The sequence below is a fragment of the Halichoerus grypus genome, chromosome X (genome assembly GCF_964656455.1).
Source record: "Halichoerus grypus chromosome X, mHalGry1.hap1.1, whole genome shotgun sequence".
NCBI lineage: Eukaryota > Metazoa > Chordata > Mammalia > Carnivora > Phocidae > Halichoerus > Halichoerus grypus.
The window spans coordinates 126,473,835-126,498,572 of NC_135727.1; the positions used below are offsets into that span (position 1 = coordinate 126,473,835).

The 24,738-nt window shown below is 42.5% G+C and overlaps 1 protein-coding gene across 3 annotated transcripts in view; it reads left to right on the forward strand.

Moving 5' to 3' along the window:
• ANOS1 (anosmin 1) overlaps positions 1-24,738 on the forward strand; it is a 694,126-nt gene that overhangs the window by 516,216 nt on the left and 153,172 nt on the right. For all 3 annotated transcript variants that reach the window (XM_078064553.1, XM_078064552.1, XM_078064551.1), the window contains one exon: positions 23,253-23,300. In XM_078064553.1, coding sequence (XP_077920679.1) covers positions 23,253-23,300 — 48 coding nt within the window. The remainder of the gene's footprint in view (positions 1-23,252; positions 23,301-24,738) is intronic.

Below are 24,738 nucleotides of genomic sequence, written 5' to 3' on the forward strand. Positions count from 1 at the left end.
AAACTTGCGTGCAAGCAGTTTCTTTTGCGATAACTCAGATTTCCACCGCCTGTCCTTCGTGGCAAGCTACTTATTTTCAACCGGGATCCCTCGCCGATTGGCCATTTCCCCTAGTGAGCAGTGCTTTGCGCACAACCTTTTATGAAGTGAGCAGAAGACCACCCCAGCTATATGGAGATCCAGTGGTGTCCAGGCCCTGGGGTTGAACCAGGGTTGCCCAACAGGCCTGCTATATGGGTGATTCAAGAAAAGGGAAAGTTACGGATTGCATCATAGCACAAACTTGGGGCTTGCTTCCTATAGTTGAAATGAAGCCTCTTAAAGAATGCCAAGTTTACACAGAAGTTACTGATTACTTTTTTTTAAAAAAAGATTTATTTATTTGGCAGAGAGAGTGAGAGAGAGAGAGCACAGTTGTGGTGGGGGAGGGGTAGAGGGAGAGAGAGAGAGAATCTCAAATAGACTCTGCTTAATTCGGATCCCGATGCAGGGCTCCATCCCACTCCCGAGCCTAAACCAAGAGTTGGATGCCTATCCGACTGCCTCACCCAGGCGCTCCTGATTACTTTCTGAAAGAAGGAGCAAAACCTTGGAGGTGGGTTGCTGTGCTGTGTTTTGGTAACTGTGATTCCTTTAGATTTCTTCTGTGGCAAGGAAGTGCAGAGAAATAACCTAAGACCGTGTCCACCATTAGAAGCGGTCATTGTTTGAAGGTGGGCGTTTTGTTTCCCATTTTCTCTTCCGTGTTTTGGGCTATCGCAGCCCCTCGGAACAAGAACTGTGCCTTTACAATCTAACGTGTGTAACCTACAGTTCCTTTCTTATTTCCTGGGCCATAGTGGGCCCTCTGCAGAGGTTTGGTGGAGTTCTGCAGCACATCTTTGAATAGAAATTCATTCTCCCTTTCTGTTCTCCTCCCCCCCCCCCCCACCGCCCCCTCGGGCCTCTTTTTATTTTGACACTTGGCTGTACAATTTTGAAAGCACGGCCAAACCCATTTGCCGATCATTCCAGAAATGGCGTACATCTGGGAAGTTATTTTCCCATTGGGCCAGAATCTAAAAGAAAGTAGGGAACATCTTTCCTGTGTTGTTGTTGTGTGTACATTTTTGTATCCGGGATTATGAGATCATGTCCTCCACAGCTGCAGAGAAATTAAAAAAATTCTGGACGGAATGTATTCACGTGTTAAGTATTACACTGACCATAGGAAAACATATTTAGAGGTGAGACTACCTTACAAGGGACATCCATTTGTATTTTGATCTATTAATCAAGAGCCGTGGACTTGTATGATATTTTTAACCTATTTTTAGGAGGGCAAGATTTGTGTAGTCTAGTCCCATTATTTACTCCACAATTTCAGGAAAAAAAAAGGAGACTCCTTTTTTGAACAACCATATGAAATTAGGGCTAAAGTTTTATATGCATGTGGGGCTCCTGGCTGGCTCATTAGGTAGAGTGTGCGACTCTTGATCTCGGGGTTGTGAGGTCTAGCCCCACGTTGGGTATAGAGATTACTTAAAACAAAATCTTTTTTAAAAAGTTTTTATTTGCGGGGCACCTGGGTGGCTCAGCCTTTTGCTCGGGTCATGATCCCAGGGTCCTGGGATGGAGTCCCGAGTCAGGCTCCTTGCTCGGCAGGGAGTCTGCTTCTCCCTCTGCCACTCCCGCTGCTACTCCCGCTGCTACTCCCGCTGCTTGTGCTCTCTCTCTCTGTGACAAACAAATAAACTCTTTTAAAAAAAAAAGTTTTTATTTGCATATATATGTCTGTGTATTTATCCATACGTGCCTAGTTCAGGGTTTGTCAGTCTTGACGCCATTGACATTTTGGGCCAGATGATTCTGTGTTGTGGGGCTGCCCTGTGCATTTTAGGATGTTTAGTACCATCTCTGGTCTTGACCCACTGGATGCCAGTAGTATCCCTCCCACCCCAGTCATGACAAACAAAATCTATATCTAGCTATAGAGGTTATCTCCAAACACTGGAATCAATACCCGCTATGGGGCAAAATCACCCATGCTGAAAACCACTAGGGTAGTTCTGTCTCTTTCTACTTTACATTTCCCTGGATCTGTGTGTCTCTCTAGTTCCGTATCTGTATTTAGATATGTGTATCTATATCTGAACACATTTACAGATACGTATACATGAGCCTTTTATTCCATATTCATGTATCCTGTGTGAAGGAATAAACTCCGAGGCAGAAACGAACAAGTTGATTGCATTAACCACGTTCTGTTTCACTTACAGTGTGAGAGTTGGAAAGGTGCTCATTTATGTCTCCATTTGAGAATTTAGAAAAGAAAAAAAGCACTTGTTTTTATGAAATGTAATTAGAAAAAAAAAATGCTTTGCTTCCATTCTATGGCAGACATTCTCCTGAAAGGAAACAACTGTGTCTGGGTCTTTAATAGTAATGCTGATTCCACACTGGGTATCACTCCAGAAACCAATATTGCACTGGATGTTAACTACCCAAAATTTAAATTAAAAAAAATAATAATGCTGATTCCAAGGTTATGTCCTAGCATTTGTGGATGTGATCCTTAAAGAAAATATGGGTTTTTTGTTGTTTTTCCAGTTAGGAGCAGACTAAGTTAGTTATACTGCATCTTTTCCTTCAAATACCTAATTTAAAAATTTTTAGTTTTTTGTTTTTTTTTTAATTTTGTGAGCTGCTCCTGAAGTCTGATTCTCTGGGAATTTCTTTGCAACTAAACCGCTTTTCCGTTTGAAGAAGTCTTGTCTCCCCAGCAGTATTGGCTGTTGTTGTTAAGATGAGTTGGGCACCGAATGAGTGCCTGGTGCTGAAGAATCTGGGGGTTCAGAAATGAATAGTGTGTACCTTTGATCCTTGGTGCTTCAGAGGCTGGTCTGAAAGCCCAAGGGAAAAAAAAAAAAGAGTAAACAACCTGAGGCCAAAGACCTCAGCAGACAGCTCAGCAGAGAAATTACACAGGTGGCAAACAAGCATGTGAAAAGATGCTCCATGTGAGAGGTCCTTGGGAAAACGCACATTAAAACAACGATGAGATACTGCTGGAAGGAATGCAGAATGGTCCAGCCACTTTGGAAGACAGCGTGGCCATTTATGTTAAAAGAAACAAACCGTAAGAAACAGCAAGCCCCAAATGGGAGTCATTGGCTGTCCCGGACAGCAAACCAAGACTTAATTACAGTTTCAGCCTGTCTCAGGAATGGGAGCTTTTAACCGTGGACCTGAAATTTCCTGATCAGCTCTAGTGATGTAATCTACATGATAAAAACCCTCCTATTCCTTTCTCCACAAAAAGAAAGTATAATAATCCTTACCTCTCCTTCCATAAGAACTTCCTGCTCTACCCTTTCCTATGAAAACCTTCCATTTTGTGCAATACTCAGAGCATCTCTCTTCTTACCAGATGGGATGCTGCCTGGGTTCATGAATTGCTTAACAAAGCCAATTAGATCTTAAATTTACTCTGTCAAATTTTATTTTTTAACACAACACAAAGCATACTCTTATCATACAATCCAACAGTTGGGCTATTTGTTATTTACCCAAATGAATTGAAGATTTATGTTTATAAAAGCCTTGCCGTGGATGTTTATACACCTTTATTCATAATTACCAAAATTTGGAAGCAACCAAGATGCCTTCAGTAGGTGAATGGATAAATAAACTGTGGGCCATCCAGACATGGAATATTATTCAGTGCTAAAAAGGAATGAGTTATCAAGCCACAAAAAGACATGGAATAAACTTAAATGCATATTATTAAGTGACAGAAGCCAATCTGAAAAGGCTCAATACAATGATTCTAAATATATGACATTCTTCAAAAAGCAAAACTTGGGAGACAGTGAACAGATAAGTGTTTGTCGGTTTCGGGTAGGAGAAGGATGAATGAATAGGGTGGGCACAGAGGATTTTCAGGGCAGTCAAACTACTTACTTGATATTGTAATGGTGGATCCAGGTCTTCATACCTCTGTTCAAACCCATAGAACACACAACACCAGGAGTGAACCCTAGTGTAAGCTATGGACTTTGGGTGAAATAGGATGTGTCAGCGTAGACTTATCAGTTGTAACAAATGTACCCTCTGGTGGGGGGTGTTGATAACGGGGGAGGCTGTGAGGTGTGGGGGCAGAGGATGTATGGGAAGTCTCTGCACCTTTCTTGTAATTTTGCTATGAACCTAAAAATGTTCTAAAAATTAAAATTTCTTTTGAAAAAAGTAATTAAAAATTTTTAATTTTTTAAATTTAATTCTTTAATTTAAAAAACGTATCCTCTGAAATTTCTTTGACAGTGCTTAGTTCTGTGGATAGAGAATGAATTCAGATATCTTATATGCATTCATCACTTAGAGATTTTCTATTCCCTTATGATGCATAAGAATAGATTCAGTAGAATTTTTGAGTGAAATTTGAAATCCTGGATAAGTATTGTCTAAGGAGAAAAGGGCACTGAATTCTAGGTCATCTATTCTATTATGAAAACATACCTGACTTCCCAGATGCTGGGTGCTTATAATTCTGCAGATAATACATTTTTCTTGGAATTGATTTTTTTTTGCAAAGTGCGGTCTTTTCTTGGGGTTGTTTCTCTTCGTCTTGTATCACATTTAATTCATCATGTTTTCTCAAGTGGTCTCTCATTAAAGCATGCTATCTTTTGAAGTTCATATTAAAATAACCCAGGATCGTGATGAATGGGCTAGACTATCATGTAAGTCAGGGTATAATTGACTACAAGGTACTTGATTTTAGTTTGATTAATTATTCTGCACTCTCTAATGAATAACACATAACTTAGCACCATGAAAAAGCATATATCACAAGCAAACAATGTGACAACAATCTGAATTCAAGTCAGTTAGAATGGGAAAAACATGTAGTTCTGGTATTTTTTTCTTTTCTGCTTAGATTTTCCCCACTACAAATTAAAGTCAACTAAAATCCTGAAACTTCTGGCCTGTCAGTGTATATCAAGGCAGTAGATTTTGCTTTAGTGTTAGAATAAGTACTTCTAGGACTTAATGTATTATAAAACGTGTTACTAAAATATTCTGTAGGAATGCAAATGGAAAAAATCATTCTTCTTTATGAGGTATTGTATGTTTGTGCAAGTAGAAGTTTTCAGATGGTTCTCGCCATAATAGCAATAGAATTCAGCTCCTGCTCTCTAGAAACAGCTTCTCTCTGGCTACTGTTAATGCTTGTGAGTAATTAGCTCTATAACTTAAAATTAATCCTCTGCCGGTCAACATGCCAGAAGCCAGGCAGTAATGTGCCTTGTGGGAACTGCTTATTAAGAACAACAGATCACACCTGTCAAGCCTCACGGCTGTCAAGCATCCACTGTGAAAAATAGGAGGGAGATCTGAGAGTGCCTTTAAACTCCTCTTTCTTTTTGTCCTCCCTGTTATCCTGAGCGATAAGTAACATCTTCCCAGAGTTGTTTCTTACGAAGATGCCCGTAGACGGAGGTGAGGCCAAGCCAGAGTGGAGGCCACTTGGCCTACTCTGGGCCAGATGTCCTCTCCTTGAGCAACCTGTGCAGACACACATTTGACCACGTGAGTGTGCGCGCACACGCACATCCGGAGATCAGTGTATTGCTGGATGCAGAACATTGTCTGTTTCAATCACTGGAATGCTAGGACACCTGCAAGCTGGATGGAGGACTCCGTTTACTTGGTAAACTTGGCGAGAGAGAAGAAAGAACCATTTGGAGTGATACTTCATGGAGTCGGGGTTAGCAAAGTAAGATGAACTGTTCTCCCTTCCCAGTGAGGTTCTGCTGCTATAGCAAAGGTCAGAATCGCCCACCAGGCCTATCAAAACACAGCTTACTGTACCCACCCCCAGAATTTCTGATGCTGCAGGTCTGGAGTGAGACCCCAGCATTTGCATGTCTAACAAGCATCCAGCCAGTGATTCTGGCGTCAGGGCCCCACTTTGAGAACCGCTGCTGTTGACTTCTCTATGTGCTGGGTTTCTCTCTGGTGCCTCTCTCTGCTCGGTAAGATGTGCCCCGTTCTCACACTCAGTCCTCTGTTCTCTGCCTCTTGGCCCCTGCATTCTGCTTCTAACCAGCCTGCCTTCATTCAGGGTTATGTAGAATTTAGCTTATGAAAGAGGAGTCAGCGGTGGCTCCCATGGCAGAAATGTTCCTGAGGATGCACTCAGATTTACTGTATTCATTTGTCAAGGGAGAGGATTGGAATAGCTGTTGGCTGCTTTGTCTTTTGAAACCTAGGTTATGGTTCCACCTTGATGGGGGAAGGAGCCCATGAGTGCCTCCTCTGACCATATGTGTCTAGGATGGAGGTCTAGGATGAAGAATCCTTAAGGGGAACTTTAAAGACGATAGTTCATAGTTCATAAGTAGTTAAGGTCCAGTTATGGAAGGAAAGTAAAGAATGTCAAGTTGAGGTTATGGACATAGGGTAGAAAGAACATGGTAAGAATAGACTTATCACCTTGGACGAGAACCATCTCATTGTGAATGTGCGGCTGTTCCACACTTACTTAAGCGGTCCGTTTTCACCAAGTGCTGGACTCTTTGATCCGGAACGGTCTACATTATGGTTAACAAATGCCGCCTTATGATGCAAGCATATGCTCTAAGAATTAAGTACTTTATGTAAAGACAGGCAAGGGACAAGTTGTTGTCAGCAAGATGGAGAGACAGATGGGTCAGAGTGAGACACTGTGCTCTGCCATATGCCTGGAGGTGGCAAGGAGTTAAGGAATACACACTGACAGTGATTTTTGAAGCCAATGGGAAACATGCATGAAAATATTAAGGCAGGGGTCCTCAACTGGGGTGCAGGTTGGGGTGTGGTTCAAACAACATAGCATTTGCCCCATGGCTTTATTTTTGTCACTGTTACGGGTTGAATTGTGTCCCCCGTTTCCCAAATCCGTAAGTTGATGGCCTAACCTTCAGTACCTCAGAAGATGACCTGATTAGGAAACAGTTGCTGGGGATGGAATTAGTTACGATGAGTTCATATGTGAGCAGGGTGAGCCCTTGATGCAATATGATTGGGTCCTTATAAAAAGGGGAAATTTGGACACAGATGCTCATAGATGTGAGAACACGAGTAGAAGGCCACGTGAAGGGTAGACTGGCTGTCAAAAGCCAAGGAAACATGGGAAGTTAAGAGAAAGGCATGGAATGGATCCTCCCCTGGAGCTCTCAGCGAGAGCATGGCCATATTGACACCTTGATCTAAGTAAGACCTCTAGCCTCTAGAATTATGACAGTCAATTTCTGTTGTCTAAACCACCTGGTTTGTGGTGCTTTGTTACAGCAGTCCTAGGAAACTTACGGTCAGTATATTTCCTTTGGAATTTTAAATAATATTAAGAATACTGTGACATTGTGATTTATAAGGAATATATATTTGGTAATTCAGGTGACCAAAATATATTTCTCTTGTATTTGGTCTTTATCCACTGGTTTCTGGCTCAAACCCCTTGAAATTTCCTGTGACAGGAATGATGGCGGTGTCTTCTGTTACGTTAATGAGGTGACTTTTGGAAAGCCCCTAAGTAACCTAAGGATGGGGGCAGGTTGCTAGTGGCCCCAGCCTGTGAGTAGAGGGCTGGAACTTTCAAGCCTCCCCCTACCTCCGGGAAGGGGAGAGGTGTACAGGTTGAATCAGTTACCAGTGGCCAAGATTTAATCAGTCATGCCTATGTCATGAAGCCTCCAGAAAAACCCAACAGAGGAGGGTCGAGAGAGCTCCTGGGCTCGTGAACACATGGAGGTGAGGAACATGGAGAGGGCCTGAAAGCTCCATCCCCTTTCCCCATACCTTGCCCGAAGTATCTCTTCTATCTGGTTGTTCCTGAGGTACAACCTTTTATTAAAAAACGGTCACCTAGTAAAACGTTTCTCTTTCTGTGAGCTGCTCTAGAAAATCAGTCAAACCCAAGGAGGGGGTTGTTGGAAACTTGGGTCTTTAGCATGGTGCTCAGAAGCACAGGTAATGATCTGCACTTGACGATTGGCATCTGAAGAGGAGGTGGGGGGCAGTCGTGGAGGCCTGAGCCCTTTGCCTGTGGAATCTGATGGTAGCTCTGAGTGGACAGTGTCAGAATTGAGTTAAGTTGTCCCACACCCTGCTGATGTCTAAGAGCTTCTTGGTGGGGTGGGAATCCCACAGCTCATCCCACATTGAAATTGGGTGCAGGAACCCGAAAGAAATAGTGTTCGATGTTATTGGATTTTCATGTTCCCCAAAAGGGGGTTATGGGTTTATGAATTTAATTTAGTGCAGCACTGTGTTGAAGAACTGTACTGATATTATGCTTTACATGGATATTGTGCCTTTGGAAAGACTTGAAACAACCAAATAATGTAGAAATTCATAAGATTGATCTTACTCATAAGCAATGGAAAACGATTTTTTTTTTCCTTATTATATCAAAACTTCTTAAGGGCTCTTGGAATTCTGACATCTCCATAGTTAATTACATGAGCCACCCAGGACTCCAGACCTCTCTGAGACCTTCTAAATTATTAACAGTCACCTCTTATGTGCAAATCATTCATATTGATGGATTTTGCATCTTGCCAGCTAGACTACTGCTTTGACTTGAGATGATCACAGATGGTCTTCATAAATATCTCTGTGTCCATCTTACAGAAACACTCTTCTTGTCATTTTAGAAAAGAAGAAATTGATTTCTTTTCAAAAGCTTGCATTTTATAAGGGACCTGGAATGTGCAATAGGTTCTTGTGACTCCCAAGTTAGGCATGCTTTCTATCAGAATATTTTTTTTGTTTGAATCAGCAATGGATTGCACATTTTTAGCCTTTCTGGGCTCCAGTGTCTTCATCTACACAGGGAGAACGTTGGGCTTGAGTCTCTATTAACTCTCGCAATTCTCACAATGATCTAGAATGTTCCTTAGAGTCTTGTGTTACCAGTATTGCTGATGGCTTTCACATGTGATTCAAATCTACAACAATGAGTAACCCCGTGTGTACAGAGAGTCCTAGGCGGAGTGGTTTTGAGGTTTAGTGCTATCATGGGATGCTTAGATCCTCCCTCCCAACCCACTCTGCACTTTTCCTTTCTCCTCAGACACTGATGAGCATTTTTCAAAAAGTTCCCCGTATTGACGTTCACTTCCAAGATGTGGGTTGTTTGCATCATCCTCTTGGTCCTACCACCCTGAGTATTATGGAACTGAATAATGTCTATGTGATCTTCCTTCTTCATACTTACACAGGATGGACCCTGTGTTGTGTCCTCACCCAATTTTGACCTTTTTTTCTTAGGCATTGTACATGTTTTGGAGAGAATGATTAGAGGATTTTGTTAATTAGAGAAGAGGATATTAGCATGCAGAAAGTCTGAACTTTAATAACTCGTCACTACTTTGCTCTGTGTTCGTTTGAGAGGTTTCAGCAGGGATTCAGGGATGGAAAACTCAATGAGAACAGGGTAGCATATTACCGAGATGCTGAAACTCTTTCCCTTGGAAAGTTCCTTGTATTATAAGACAATTACATGTCATTAACGAGTTAGATTTGTCTTGTTTTCAGCAAGAAGATGGATTAAATGACCCTCAAAGGTCTTCAGTGATTTGTAATTATATGGTATCATGTGAGTCAGAATTCTACAGTTTACAAATTTTTTGAGTGGGTATTTAGAAACACATTTTGAGTCCCTTTTCTTGTCCTGGTTGTGTTTAGAGAACGGCTTGGCCGTATTTGGATAGACCTTATACTTTCACAGAGAGGGATTGACTGAAATGCCCACTGAAGCAAATGCTTTGCACAGAGGTGATGTTAGTCATATGCAGAAGGTCTCAGAGAGGTCTGGAATCCTACGCCGCTCAGCTGATGACCTGTGGAGAAGTCAGAATTCTAAACGCCCTCCCAACATTTTGATATACTAATAAAGTGGTTTCCAGTTGCTGTGAGTAGGGGCAGCATTTACACACTACCAGGTAGGGCAGGGTTGAATCCTGATGTAACTAAGAGAGCTGATGACGTCATTGTTTTAGTGGCTGGCTGCATGCTTTCAGATTTTGCTAGAATTTCTCTTGATGAATTTTTCTGTTTTGTTCATGTTTAAAACATCCTACAATAAAAACACAGCAGCAGAAACAACAAGAATTAGGGAAAGAAAAGACCAGAGAAGTCTCCTAAATATTGCCAGTCATTAAAGGTTAAAGTATACTTCAGCGAGTTGTAAATTTGCATCCTATCCTAGCCTCTCCAGAGAACTCTAGCAAAGGATGTAATTAAGAATCATTGTGTGTTTAAATTGTTTTTCCACATTGCTCTTGCATTTTTTTCTGCTTTGATAATGACTTTAATTCCTCACAGGAGCTTTGGAATGGTGCTGACATATTTTTTAAGAAAAGGATTTCTCTTGTTCTTTCAATTGTTTGGTACACAGCCTTCACCACAAAGTTGCTTTTAAAATGCACAAATGAAAAATAACCACCAATAACAAGTTGAAACCTATTGAAACAACACTGGGTTTTTCTTTGGTGAACACTTTCAGGAGAATACAATTCTCTTAGTTTCAGGAAGTGAAGTTGTAATGCATCCTAAGCTAGCTTGGCCCACTGAGGCAGAGCTTGTGGGGACTTAACGAGATCTGTCCTTGGGTGAGAATGTTCACCAGCTCACCTGCTGTTTCCCGTGGGTCCACCTGCATCTTCTACACCGGAAGAGCTCACTTCTACCTGCTGCCACTTGGTTAATTCCTTCAACACCCTCACCCTTTTCAAGAGATGTGCTTCCTACCTACTTGGCTTTATTGTAACTTGGCTTTTTCCAAAAGCCTCTCAATTAGAGAAAACTCATTCTTTCCTTCTGGATGAATATGGGAAGGCGATTGGTTTTCATAGGTTGTGTTATTCATGAAGCATATTCTAAGCTTTGGAGATGTGAGCTCAGAACTTTACTGGGTGATGTTCCCAGGATCAGACCCCGAGGGGGAGTGAAGGACGCAGCACAGGGCAGGAGTTGGGCTGGCATGGACATCACAGCATGATCTGGAGCTGGGCATGTCTTGGAAGTTTTCCTGACTGGGACAAGGAGGTTGGTCCTTTGTACCACAGCATCGACCAGACCAGTCACTCGATGTGAGCTTCTCCCTGGAGTGTGGCGTGGGTTAGGTAACGTCTCTTCCACCGAGTACGGTTTCCAGGTGGGGAAAGGTGGAGTTTGGCTATGAACTGTCCACACTCAACACTCTGAGTAGGAATGTTCATTTCAGCCATGGAGGTGTGGGGACGTCTGGGTGGTGCAGGATGGGATTCGCTACTGACAATTACTCTTATGTAATAAAATTCTCCCTTTGGGGTCGAAACGGTTCCAACTGTTGGCACACCAGGGACCTATCATCCACAGGAACTCTTCTCCCTTACACTTTTTAAGCCGCACTTTTCCACTCTGACCGTAAAACACTTACCATTTTCATGCTTTTATTTGCTTTCTACAACTGGTCTGCTCTACACCTGCTCTTTATCTTTCATCACCAGACTTTCACTCTGTAATCCCTCAAGATTCAGACAATCTGTTGTCCTAGAGTTTACCACAAGTGTCACATTCTAAGAAGCATTTGGGGCATCTGTCAATCTACAGATTCCAGGGTCAGATCTAGATCCACTGAGTCTGTCCCAGAGAACCTCAATGTCTAACAGATTCCGCAGGTGGTTCTTTGAACCCCCAATGTTGGAAGCACTGTTGCACTGGCCCTTCCTCTTTTAATTTTTTTTTAAGATTTTTTTTTTAAATTTATTTGACAGAGAGAGAGATAGCAAGAGCAGGAACCCAAGCAGGGGGAATGGGAGAGGGAGAAGCAGGCTTCCCGCCGAGCCAGGAACCCGATGTGGGGCTCGATCCCAGGACCCTGGGATCATGACCTGAGCTGAAGGCAGATGCTTAACGACTGAGCCACCCAGGCGCCCCTTAATTTTGTTTTGTTTTTGTTTTTTGGTGGTTTTTTTTTTTTTTTTGGTCAATAGCTTTATTTTTTTTACCCTTTGGCTAATCTCTGGCTGTAGATTTCTAACTGAATTCATCAAGCCCTAAAGCTGCCTACTTGGACGTGTCATTTCAGTGGTGGGTACTGCTAGAGAAAATCACACAATCTGGGGTGCTTGGGTGGCCCAGTCAGTTGGGTGTCTGAGTTTGGCTCAGGTCATGATCCCCGAGTCCTGGGATCAGGCTCTGTGCTTGGTGGGAAATCCACTTGTCCTCTGCCCTTCTCCCTGCTCATGCTCTCTCTCTCAAATATATAAATGAAATATTAAAAAAAATCACACAATCATGTAGAATGGTGTTCCTATGAATCCCCATAGCTCTCAACCTCAGGTAAACGTCTATACCACCCACCAATCCTACCAGGATACTTATACTTACTTCAGCTCTCATGTTCCTTCAGTAGCTAATCCAAATGTTCATCACTCTCGTCCATCCCCTCCTCCAACAACTCACTTCTTTTGGAAAATTACCTTGGTTCTGATTTCATTGAGAAAAACAAATAGCACAGAAGCTTCTTCCATCCCACTTCATGTCTGTAGAAGTTCTGTGTGCACATTTGATGTTAGAGGTAATCGAAAGTCACATTGAGTTTATCTTTTTTGTGGTCTTGGCAGACCTCCATATAGCCACTGATAATAAATACTTCATTCTTTATAATCACAGGCTCACTTTCTGTAACATATGGATCAGTTTAAGAAGTCACTAATCATTTCTTGAATGCAGGTTAGGGAACGCAGGGGCCGCCCCCAAAAGTAACTATCAAGATGTGTCAGTATGGAGAAGAAAGGGGGTTTGTAGAGAGCCAGCATGAATTTATAGAAGAGATTTTAAGGAACCTAAGAAACCATGGGTGGAAAATCCATTTTTATGCAACCTTAAGAAATAAAAAAATATATATATTTAATCATGACACAGGCTCAGTGATGATCTTTCATAAAAGAAGCATCATTTGGGGGCACCTGGGCGGCTCAGTAGGTTAAGCATCTGCCTTCAGCTCAGGTCATGATCTCAGGGTCCTGGGATCAAGTCCTGCATCGGGCTCCCTGCTCAGCAGGAAGCCTGCTTCTCCCTCTCCTGCTCCCCCTGCTTGTGCTCTCTCTCTCTGTTAGTCAAATAAATAAATAAAATCTTTAAAAAAAAAAAAAAGAAACATCATTTGGTCCCACTAATATCTTGTTGTTTTATAATACCTTTTATTTGGTCCAGGAGTTTTGGTGATTTCTTTTGTGTTCACTTGCATTTTGTGACTCCTTTTGTTCACTTACCAGTAATCACATAACACAACTTCATCTACTGTGTTGTATTGCTTGCTTGAATCCTGTAAGGTTTTAGTTATTAGTTGCAAGAAAATAGGAAAGTTCAGTCTTGGGGCAGTGAGTATTTGTGACACGTCTTCATTTCTTTTTTTTTTTTTTTAAGATTTTATTTATTTATTTGACAGCACAAGCAGGGAAAGTGGCAGGTAGAGGGAGAGGGAGAAGCAGGCTCCCCGCTGAGCAGGGAGCCAGATGCGGGACTCGATCCCAGGACCCTGGGATCATGACCTGAGCCGAAGGCAGATGCTTAACCGACTGAGCCACCCAGGTGCCCTTCTTCGTTTCTTCATTTGCATTTTTGCATATACCACAATTTTCCCTTTCAATGATAAATCATTGCCTAATTATATTAATCACATTTTATTTTTTAAAATATTTTTAAAAGGTTTTATTTATTCATTAGAGACAGAGAGAAGGAGCAGGGGCAGAGGGAGAGGGAGAAGCAGACTCTCCGCTGAGCAGGGATCTGACTCAGGACTTGATCCCAGGACTCTGAGATCATGACCTGAGCCGAGGGCAGATGCCCAACTGACTGAGTCACCCAGGCACCTCTATATTAATCACATTTTAAATGGCAGTTAAACCCAACGTCTGTAGAAGCAGCAATGTACACAAGTTAGTTTAACAGGTGACAGCGTGCACAGCTGTGACCAAGTTCTCATGTGTGAAATGTTGACCCCTATGACTGGTCAAAAGTCATGGTATCACATTCACCACGGCTGGGGAAAGATGACGGTCAGGTTGTGTGTCTCAATGAAGCACAGAGTCTCACAGTTTTGCCTAAGGTTGTTGGAAGGACATGTTCTATGTCCCAAAAAGTGGATCCTGGGCATTAATCTTTTCTCCAGAGCTCACCGCTCCTCTCATTGCCGCCAATCTTTTCTTTCTGTGCCTTGTCTCTAATTACTGTGGCTTATAGCAGGTGCAGCTGGGATTCTCCAGTGTTAGTGGGGACCCCCTATCCCAGATTGGACAGTCCTGGTGGTTGCCGTGGAGACTGAGCCGAAGCTACATAACCAAACATAGCATCCGAGGTTCAGACATTGCCGTCTCTGCATTCGGACACCTGCTGGAGGGCCCACTGATGTGCAGCCCACTGAGCTAATGGCCTTCCTCCTGCCAGGGGCTTTCTGTGAGCTTGGGCTGCAGTGATCTGAAACAGTGCAGATTTGCCTGTGCGTCTTGATGTCAAAAACAAAATCTGCTTTTACATTAAAAGCTGTTCTTACATCATTTTATATCTAAAAGAGTCTTTAAATCTCCTGTTTATGCCCAAAGACCCAATATGCCACTTACCCCAGACTCTGTGGACTCTTTCTTTCTTCCCTATTCCGTCCACTTCTTCCCCTACCACTCCTTCTTTTCTCCTCTTCCCAGTCTTGTCTTTCTCAACATCACTCAGACACAAACAAATTATTAAAGTCAGGAAAGCTTCAAAGAAAGGCTTGGGAACCGACGTAGGTGTGGCCGTCTACAATACCCACGCTGGGGAAGAGGGTGGTCCTTCCTACACAATGAACCCAACGCCTCTGCCCCGCGGGACTCGCCACTTTATTCCACAAGCACGTGTTTACTTTCCGGACAAGTCGATATGGCGATTGGTGAGAGGTTTCTGGGATTGGAAGAACTCACACACAATTGACACATGAAGTGAACATTTTGGAGTAATGAATAGGAAGCAGTGAAGGAGAGTGACATTTATAGAGACGTTTCTTTATTGTTCAGGTTTCCTATCAACAGTACTTTAGCTGTTCGATTTGTAGGAGGTACTCTTCTTCTCATGCTTCCCTTACTTTGTAAAATGTGTCATTTACTAAATTCTGGTTATTACCTTTAATGCTCCCTCTAAACCTACTTAAGGCTGGATTTATTTCGGCACAAATCATTTATTCTGTCTTGAAATCTTCCAGGGTTTTATGTGATTCTGTGGAGATGGCCCACCTTTCTAGAATTGTGTCCTGCAAATACACATTGTAATACCAAATATGGTTTGGGGGATACCTGTCTGAAATCCTACCTGGCAAGAGTGAATCCCGTAATTAGCATGCCCTCATGGAGGGGACTGAAGCGAGTAGACCATCGCATGAGATGTCCTAAGAGAAGCCAGTACTTCTGATCCTGTGGTGGGTCCCACCCTTCTCATAGGGACACTAAGGAGTAAAACTTCTGTCTTGATCTAATGCTCTCCCACATATAGAACTCATTAGAATATTCCTTGTCAAAATTCATAGTAACATGTTAATAAAATGTAATGTTTTCCCATATGGCATAGTCTGGCACTTGCTGTGCTATAAATTTTCTTTAGATAACTTTAATTATGTGCATCTGTAAAAAGATAATTAGCATGATTATTTCTAAAATAATTTGTATTTGATTCTGAATGCAAGTTTTTTGTTCCATTTTTGATATTGCAATGCTGGTTCTCTTGAACTCTATAGGAAACAAAATAATGAACCTAAAAGCTCCTCCTCAGAGAAGGTGAACGATTTGCACAGCTCAGTCTACTTAATTTCATTCTTTTCAGGTCCTTATGACCTAATGATTAAAGTGTAAATTTCTTGTATGACTCCCTAGTCCATTCATTTATTTATTTAATCAATAGTATTTGTTAAGGCAGTCAGGGAGCCAATGGTAAGCAAGAGATACAGACAGACTCTGTCTTTGACATGTTTTCAGGCAGATGATCATTAAAAATAACACATTTATACGTGTCCACCGTAGTAGAGCATTTTGGAGAAGTGCAAGGAGCTTGCAAGAATGTGTGTCACAGGGGATCTGGGAAAGGGTATAGGGGTCATGAAAGGCTTCCCGAAAGAAGTGGCATTTTCAGTGACCCAAAGGATGCATGGGGCCTGGCCTGGTGGGGGCACACGTTCTGGGTGAAAGGACAGGACTTTCAAAGGTTCTTATTCGCAAGCTGCTGGGCGTAAAGAAGTGAAACAAAGACAGTGTGGCCAGGCATGCATTCCAGCACTGGGCATAGGGAAGGGCTGGTCGTCTGCGGAGAGACATACGTGGATGGCCGACAGTTCTAGAGAATTCAGTTCAATGTGACATTGGTAGAATCCAGAGAGAATTTTCTGACACGGGGCGGGCGGGAGGTGGCGGGTGAAAGGCCATTTGTTTACGGAGGGTGATCCATAACATTTGAAAGAAGTCCTACTTACGAACGACAAATATAAACACAAAGCTTGTTTTCTTTCCCTCTCCTTTGAAGTAGATTTTATTTTTTAGAGTAGTTTCAGGTTCCCAGCAAAACCAAATAGAAGGTACACTGTTGTAGAGACTGCCTGTCCCCACACATGCATGGCCTCCCCTGTGATGAGCATCCCTCACTCGTGGTCCGTCTGCTACGTCCCTGAACCTCCAGTGGTCCGTCTGCTACGTCCGTGAACCTCCAGTGACACACCGTTATCTCCGGAGTCCATAGTTCACGTTAGGGTTCCCTCCTGGTGGTGTACATTCTGTGGGTTGTGACAAATGGATAAAGACATGGATCCACCATTATTATATCAGGTTACTTTCACTGTCTTAAAAATCCTTTCTGTTCCATCTTTTATCCTCACCCCACCTCCGCCCTGCCTGCCAATGATCTTTCTACCATCTCCTTAGTTTTGCCTTTTTGGGAAGGTTATATACTTGGAATCCTACAGCATGGAGCCTTTCCAGATTAGCTTCTCTCACTTAGTGATATACATAGAAGCGTCCTGAGAAATATTTTGAATGAAATCTATAGTCGAGATGATCACTAGCAAGGATTCATTTAAAAAAAACATTTCAAGCCACAGAAATGCCTCCTCTCAATGTCCTTCTCTTCCACTATCTTTTAGCTGCTGTTGAATACGTGGGGAAGTTCCACGTATATTGACAGTCGAAAAGCACATCCTTCTAATAATAAATGAAATTAAGTATATTATTCCATGGTTCCAAATTAATAGGAAAATATTCTGGATGAAAATGAATTCCTAAATTTTAATCCATACCTTTATTTTACCTTTTTAAATTTTTTATTTAAGTTCTGTTTATTTAAGTAATGGGGCTTGAACTCACCACCCTGAGATCAAGAATTGCACGCTCTTCGACTGAGCCAGCCAGGTGCCCCTCCATGCATTCATTTAAAAAAAAAAAAAACAATTTACATTTATTTTTAAAAAGATTTTATTTATTTGACAGAGAGCACAAGCAGAGGGAGCGGCTGTCAGAGGCGAGGGAGAAGCAGGCTTCCCGCTGAGCAGGGAGCCCTATGTGGGGCTGGATCCCAGGACCCCGGGATCATGACCTGAGTGGAAGGCAGACGCTTAACCAACTGAGCCACCCAGGCGCCCCAAGAAACTTACGTTTAATATGAGATCAAAACTGTCAACTGAAAGTCAAAGCTGATTATGTGTAGTTTCATAGGGTTGAATGGTAAACATTTGGTCTATGGTGGGTTTTCTGGGATAGTTTCAGTTTCAGATGTTCTATCCTGCAGTTGGACAATAGTTTTGTGTTGTGTTTGCAAAACTGCAGATTAGTCCTTGTTCCACACCTACCACCTGGTTATGTTAAAGAAAATGTGGGATCTGTTCTAATTCTCTTTCCTTTTTTCAAATGGTTGTATCTAGATAGCTAGTTTTCATTTATCTTTATCCTTTCCTTATGGGTTGTCTTTGAGTGAATGAAGTGTTTTCTTTACTTGAAGCTTTTGAAGAGTTATTTTTCTTTAAGGGAAAAAAAAATCAAAAAGCTAGAAATGGAGAGACTTTGAAAATGTCATTGAAATAATGTCTGAGTGCAGCTGATTGAACTTATATAAACTCTTTGAAAGTTGGATTGACTAGCATTCATGTTTGATCTAGTTAAACCAATAAAATACAGGATGTAATCTTTATATAATTACAAAAGTCCCAGCGTCTGATCCTACCTGGTGGTTATAATAATGATTCAACAGGCAAACACCTTTCTTGTCTGATGTACTTTGACTCTTTATCTTTGCTGGCTTTAAGCCAGAACAAGACTTGATTGCAAATACTGTATTTTATTTTTGTTGTCAAGTGGCTTAACTGGTGAAGGCTATTGTAATCTGACTAAGAACTTCCCCCCCGGGGCAGGATGTTGAAATGTACTGGATTCTTGTATCTTTCCATTGCTCTTCTGCTCAGAGAGCCTTACAGGTGAGCAGTGTAGTTGGATGGTTCAGTGTATGTGCACCTGGCTGAAACACAGTAGCTGGAATTAATCAGGGGTTTACCGACATCCTTGATGCCATTAGGCAGGGTTCTTAGAAGTTCTTTGTAGAGATAAATAGTATGGCAAATGCTGATTGATAAAGGCAAAAGCAAAGTACAGCTGCAAAACCTTGACCGGGGCGGGGGGTAGGGGGGTGGTGGTGGATTGTTTTAAGAAAAATAGGAAACCTAAAACCCAAAAAGGAAATGTAGACAGACATATCTATGTACGTGTGCGAGCATGTGTGTGTGTGTGCGCGTATGTGGATAGAAATTTTCTGCATGGAGAGAAAACATGAATAAATTCAAAAGGCAGGGTGCCTGGGTGGCTCAGTCGTCAAGCGTCTGCCTTCGGCTCAGGTCATGATCCCAAGGTCCTGGGATCGAGTCCCACATCGGGCTCCCTGCTCAGCGGGAAGCCTGCTTCTCCCTCTCCCACTCCCCCTGCTTCTGTTCCCTCTCTCGCTGTGTCTCTCTCTGTCAAATAAATAAATAAAATCTTTAAAAAAAAAAAATTCAAAAGGCAAATGATCACTGGAAAATGTTTACAGCACCATTTATAGACAAATGAATATTAAATCTAACTGGCACTGCTACAGTTGATCAGGTTAGACAATCCAGAATCGAAATGGTAAAATGCACAGACAGTTCACGCTAAAGGAAACACACATGGCCGAAGGAAATTAAACCGAAAATAATACCTTTGCCCACTCATTGGCAAACGTGGCAAGATGGTTACCATCCAAGGAGAAAAACATGATGGGCTCCCTCTTCTGAGCCTCACTAATAAGATTGGACCGTGTTATACATAGGAACTGGGAGATTTTAAGTACAGAATTTACTCCCCCACTCCTGAAAACAATCGTAACGGCAAACAAAGTAACGTCAATCATAATGGACTTTTTTTCTGACATCTAACCCTGTTGCAAACATTTTGCTAAATACGTGGATTATGTTTTTAATCCTTCCAAGCATTCTAGGTCGTACTATCTTCAGTAAGAAAAACAACAAAAAAACGATTACCACCATAATAATCTTTCATGCTTGCTTGCTATTGCCCCAAATATTTGGGGCTTCTCATTTTATGATTAGTGGGAAACTTTGCTTAAAACAAAAATGCTTTGGTTGAGGAAATGCATTGATGCTAATTCCCCCCCAAATGTAAACAGCTTAGCAGAGAGGCTCGACAGTTATTGGTTTGACGGGTGCAGCCGAAGGCAGGCTCTGCTCCATTCTTGGTGTTCTGTTGTTGAGGTTTGGCCATTTACCTATAGTCAAAGGAAACAAAAGGGAACTAAATCAAGGTGTGCCAGATACGTGCCTTCTCCTATCCTCTATTTTTTTTTTTAATCCTCTGAGATTTAGTCCATAACAAATTTTATTTCTAGCCATAAGTCCAAATCCACTGTAATCCGCTTTCTATCTATGGACCCACCCTCCTCTCCTGTTCTGTTCCAACTCATCAATCTGATCTGCTGCATCCTGAACCTATGATACTCAGGACCATCCTAAGCAATCCTTACCCCTCCTCCCAAGATTCTGACTCTGGAGATTCCTGCAGAACCCACCGTAAAGCTCACCCCTTGTTTTACGGAACCCTTATTCATTGTGGTGTCCCCACTGTGCGTAACCATTTGCTTCATGACTGTTGATGTTTTACTTGGCTTCTGTGAGTCCCCGTTTCTCAACTGTAAAATGGGTAGATGAAGTTGATGTCATCACGTGGGATGTGCACGTGGGCTGAATATGGTGAACATCAAAGCAAGGGCCTGCTATGAAGATGTGGTCAATACTATAACAATAATATCGATTGATGACAATCCTGGCAAAGGCGTATCCCCCCCCCATTAGTAACACTTTATCGGCCACTCCCTCGGGGCCGGCAGCAACTGCCATGTCTACTCTGCAGCCCCTGTCTGCCTCACGTGGCCTGTGATGGAAACCGTCTCTGTGAGAACCAGGAGCTGGTCCACTGGCTCATGTGAAGCATTCCAGCAAAGAGGAAAAAGGAGCTCCTGTTGAGGAGCTGGCTTAAATAAATCTATCCTAAGGCAAGAGAGGATGGGGTGCATGTCTCAAGAACAGTGCGGCAAATGCAGAGGCCGTTAGAGGTGCGTTACGGAAAAGCTGAGAGCAGCATCCAAGGCAGCTTTGGAGAGCTTCCTACGTGAGGCCCACCTCACCATCTCACATATGTCCTCCAGAGGCCCTGCCCATCTGTCCAAGACAAGAAAAGATTGGGAGGGAATGAGGCAGAAGCTGGGCCATGTCAAGGTTCCCTGCACAATGAGCAGGACCTTCTAACCTGGTGCAAGGAGGGTGACGGTCCTCAGACCATGACCCTGGTAAAGAGGTTGTGTTGGTTTAGAAACTGGCCTTGAGCCAGTCTCCAAGATCCACGTTCACTCATTTCAGCCCGGAGTCTCTTTGGAAAGTACTTCATTGCTCTCCATCACTGGGCGATGAGCATGGAGCACTCGGGTTGGGGCCCAGATGTGCTCTGATGGGTGTGGTCCTGGGAAGTCCCAACAGGAGCCCCCCTTGCACAGGACCCTCACCGGGGAGATGGTGAGGTGGGCCTCGCATAGGAAGCTCTCCAAAGCTGCCTTGGACGCTGCTCTCAGCTTTTCTGTAATGCATCTCTGAATGTCTGACCTCTGCTTTTTGCTGTTGTCACCCTGTGTCTGGATGATCACCCCTGAGCCTGCCTGATCGCCCTGTGAACTTTTAGTTTGTCACCAAGCCAGGGGCTCCCTTGAAGCGTCTTGATCTGCACATAACGCTTGCTTTCTTGCACCGTTTCTACTAACCCTTCATTCCCAGTCATTAAACCATGGCCACTATTTGTCCAGCTTTGGTGTCTACCCAGTCTACTTATTTCTCTGATGTAAACCCTGCCAAAAATCATAACTTCACCTCCTCCTAGGCTGTTCATATACTTCCCCAGCTTCGGTCCTTTTTGTCCAGTGAACCTTGAGATGTAGTGAGAGCTGAGGGTGCACTGAGGATGTGCAGAGGTCAGTAGGGGGACTGGAAGGTTGATACCAGATTAGCTGAAATTGTAGGTCTGCGTTGTGATTTTGGGGATGCAAGGCTGCAAAGGAGAGTTAGGGCCGTATGGTAGATTTCATAGCTGAAGCTTTAACACGGGGCTGCGGCCTTTTAGCCCGACGATCTGAGCCCAGTGGAGGAAACTTTCTGATCCTCTGCAGTTGAGATTGATTCAGTGGGAATCCTAGATTATGAAGATATATTATTGGAAGTGGGATATATTAAGATAGATTCTTGGGCACAGAAGAGAGAAATATGATCTATCCATACAATGAAATCAGACAAAAAGGAAGGAGGTACTGATTTTTGCGGCAATATAGGCAAAGCAAAACACTACAATTTAGCCAGATATGAACCATGATGGCACGTGGAAGAATCTAGACACAAAAGGCCATGTGTTCTACAATTCCATTTACATGAAATTTCCAGAATCGGTCAACTCTACAGAGGAGGAGAGTAGATCAGTGGTTGCCAAGAGGTAGAGGGAGGGAGTTGGGAGAGTGACTGACTACTAATGGATCCAAGTTTCTTTCTGGGGTTGGTGACAATGTTCAACAATTAGATAGTGGTGATGGTTGCACAGCCTTGTGAATACACTTCTCAGTATTTAGAATATACTTCTTAGTACAAACCATTGGTGTGTATACTTTAAATGAAGTGCACTTCACGTGTATGAATTATATCTCCGTGAACTTGTTATAAAAATATTTTTAAAAAGATATATTGGTTTAATTTTCTTTTCTCTGAACAGAGGACAAATGTAACACTACTGTTCTCTGGATAGAAGATGATCTCAAAATTCAAAGTTCAGAGATTCAGACAGAGGAAACAGACTACTGTATGTCATATGCAACCGTGAACTTCAAGGAACTGGAGGCCACAGCATCTAAGTTATGGGTTGATGGCTCTTACTATCTCTACCAACCACCCCAGCCTCACACACTGTGACATAACATACCCCAGCCGAAGGAGAAATCATGACCAAGATGTTAGTCATGGGGAATGAGATGATGCTTCCCTGCAGAAATGTGGATGCTAGATACAATAAGCCGTAGTTCTGATATTTCTTCCATACTGAGTGAATTATCAAGCCATGCTAAGTGGTGTATGTGTATTATTTCCTTATGCCCCTGACTTCATGCATGAGATAGTGTTACATTTTACAGATGGATAAACTGAGGTACAGGGATAGCAAGTCCCTTGTCCACAGTCACACATCCGGTGATAGGGAAAGAGAAGGCTTTTCGGTAAAAGCTGACTCCCAAGCTCAAACTCTTTTATTACTGTGAATGGGTTGAGATGAAAAGCCTCTGACTTGTAAATTTACCAAAACTGCTTCCTGCTGGAAAAATGTCTAGTGTTCATTTTCCTGCTGGTCTGCATCTCATAGCTCAGCACACCAGGAGAGGTGGCTCAGACGCTTTTCCTTTTAGGCAGCTTGAAATCTTTCTTATCTCATATGTTTCTGTTTCTATCATGAAGTCAAGGATGAAATTGGACTTACATTAGAGACACATTTTCTATTTTGGGAAGAGAGAACATCAGGGTGGCGAAATTGGTCTTTTGTTAAGGATGATATTGAAAAATGATACTCACAGTATTTAGTTATCAGTTAGAAAATTACTTAATGAGCCAATATTTCTTTTTCTTTTTGCAGAACAATGGTTCCTTGATTTGGTGCCAGAATCACAAGCAATGTTCTAAGGTATGTTCCCTACAACTATATCAATATTTCTAAAAACCTTTAATTTTGGAATAATTCTAGAGTCACAGGAAGTTGCAGAGACTGCAGAGAAATTACACATATTCTTCATCCAGTTTCCACCGAAAGTTACACTTCACATATTTGTAGGACAATGTCAAAAGCAGGAAATTGACATTGGTACAATGTACGTGTATCATCCTGTGACATTTTATCACTTGTAGATTCAATTAGTTTAGCCACCACTGCAATCAAGATAACATATATCAGTTTTTCTATATATTGCCTTATTTCTCTCTCTCTAATTTTTTAATCCAAAAACATTTTAAGGAGAAAACATCTTTTGGTTAGACCAGAAGATTTACTGCATTCTACTTACACTTAAGCTATTTTGTATATAGTTTTGTTTGTAAGAATTTGTGATACTGTGATTTATAAGACATGTGCAGTTGGTCATTCAGATGACTAGAATATACTCTTTGTATATTTGATTTTCTTCCATGGTTCCTGGCTCACAGCTCCCCAAACCCTTGGGATTTTCTGAGCAATAAGAGCAATGGGACCATCTTTTGTTATATTTGGTCTCTTGTCCTCAGTTTCTAAAATCCCTTCGGAGCCTCAGAGGCGAATGAGTGTCTTGTTACTCATAACAAGCCCCTTTCCACCACCGTGGGGTTTATGTGAATGAGGTGACTTTTGGAACACAGCTAAGGATGGGGGGCTGGTTGCTAGGTGAACCAGCCCTGAATAGAGGGTTGGAACTTTCAGGACCACTCCCTGATTTCCAGGGAGGGGAGAGAGCTGGAGGTTGATTCAGTCACCAATGGCCAATGATTTAATCAATCATGCCTAGAGAGTGAAGCCTCCATTTAAAGCAAAACAAAAAAGGAGGGGGTTCGGAGAGCTCCCACATGTGAAACAAGTGCAGATGCAGATCTGGGGACAGGTGGTGTCCCTGGAAGCTCCCTGCCATTTCCTCGTGCCTGGCCCTGTGTATCTCTTCCATCTGCCTGCTCCTGAGCTAGTATCCTTTAAGAATAAACCCATCTAAAGTGATCTGGTAAGTAAAATGTTGCTCACGTGTTCTGAGCCACCCTAGCAAATGAATGGAAGCCGACAAGGGGGTCAGTGGGACCCACCCATCTGCAGCAGGTCAGGCAAAAAGCACAGGTGACATCTGGGACTTGTGATCGGCATTGAAGTGGGGGTGGGGAGGGCATGGCAGAGGGGTGGGGAGCAGCCTGTGGGACCAAGCCCTTAACCCGTGGGATCTGACACGGTCACCAGGTAGAGTCAGAAGTGAGTTAACTTGTAGGACACTCAGCTGATGTTGGAGAACTAGGTGGATGTTTGCAGAAACTGTGCCCACCCATCCACGTGCAAGTTGGAACTGGTTGCAGAACTTTTAGAATTGCTGGTTAAATAATTTGACTCTTTAAAA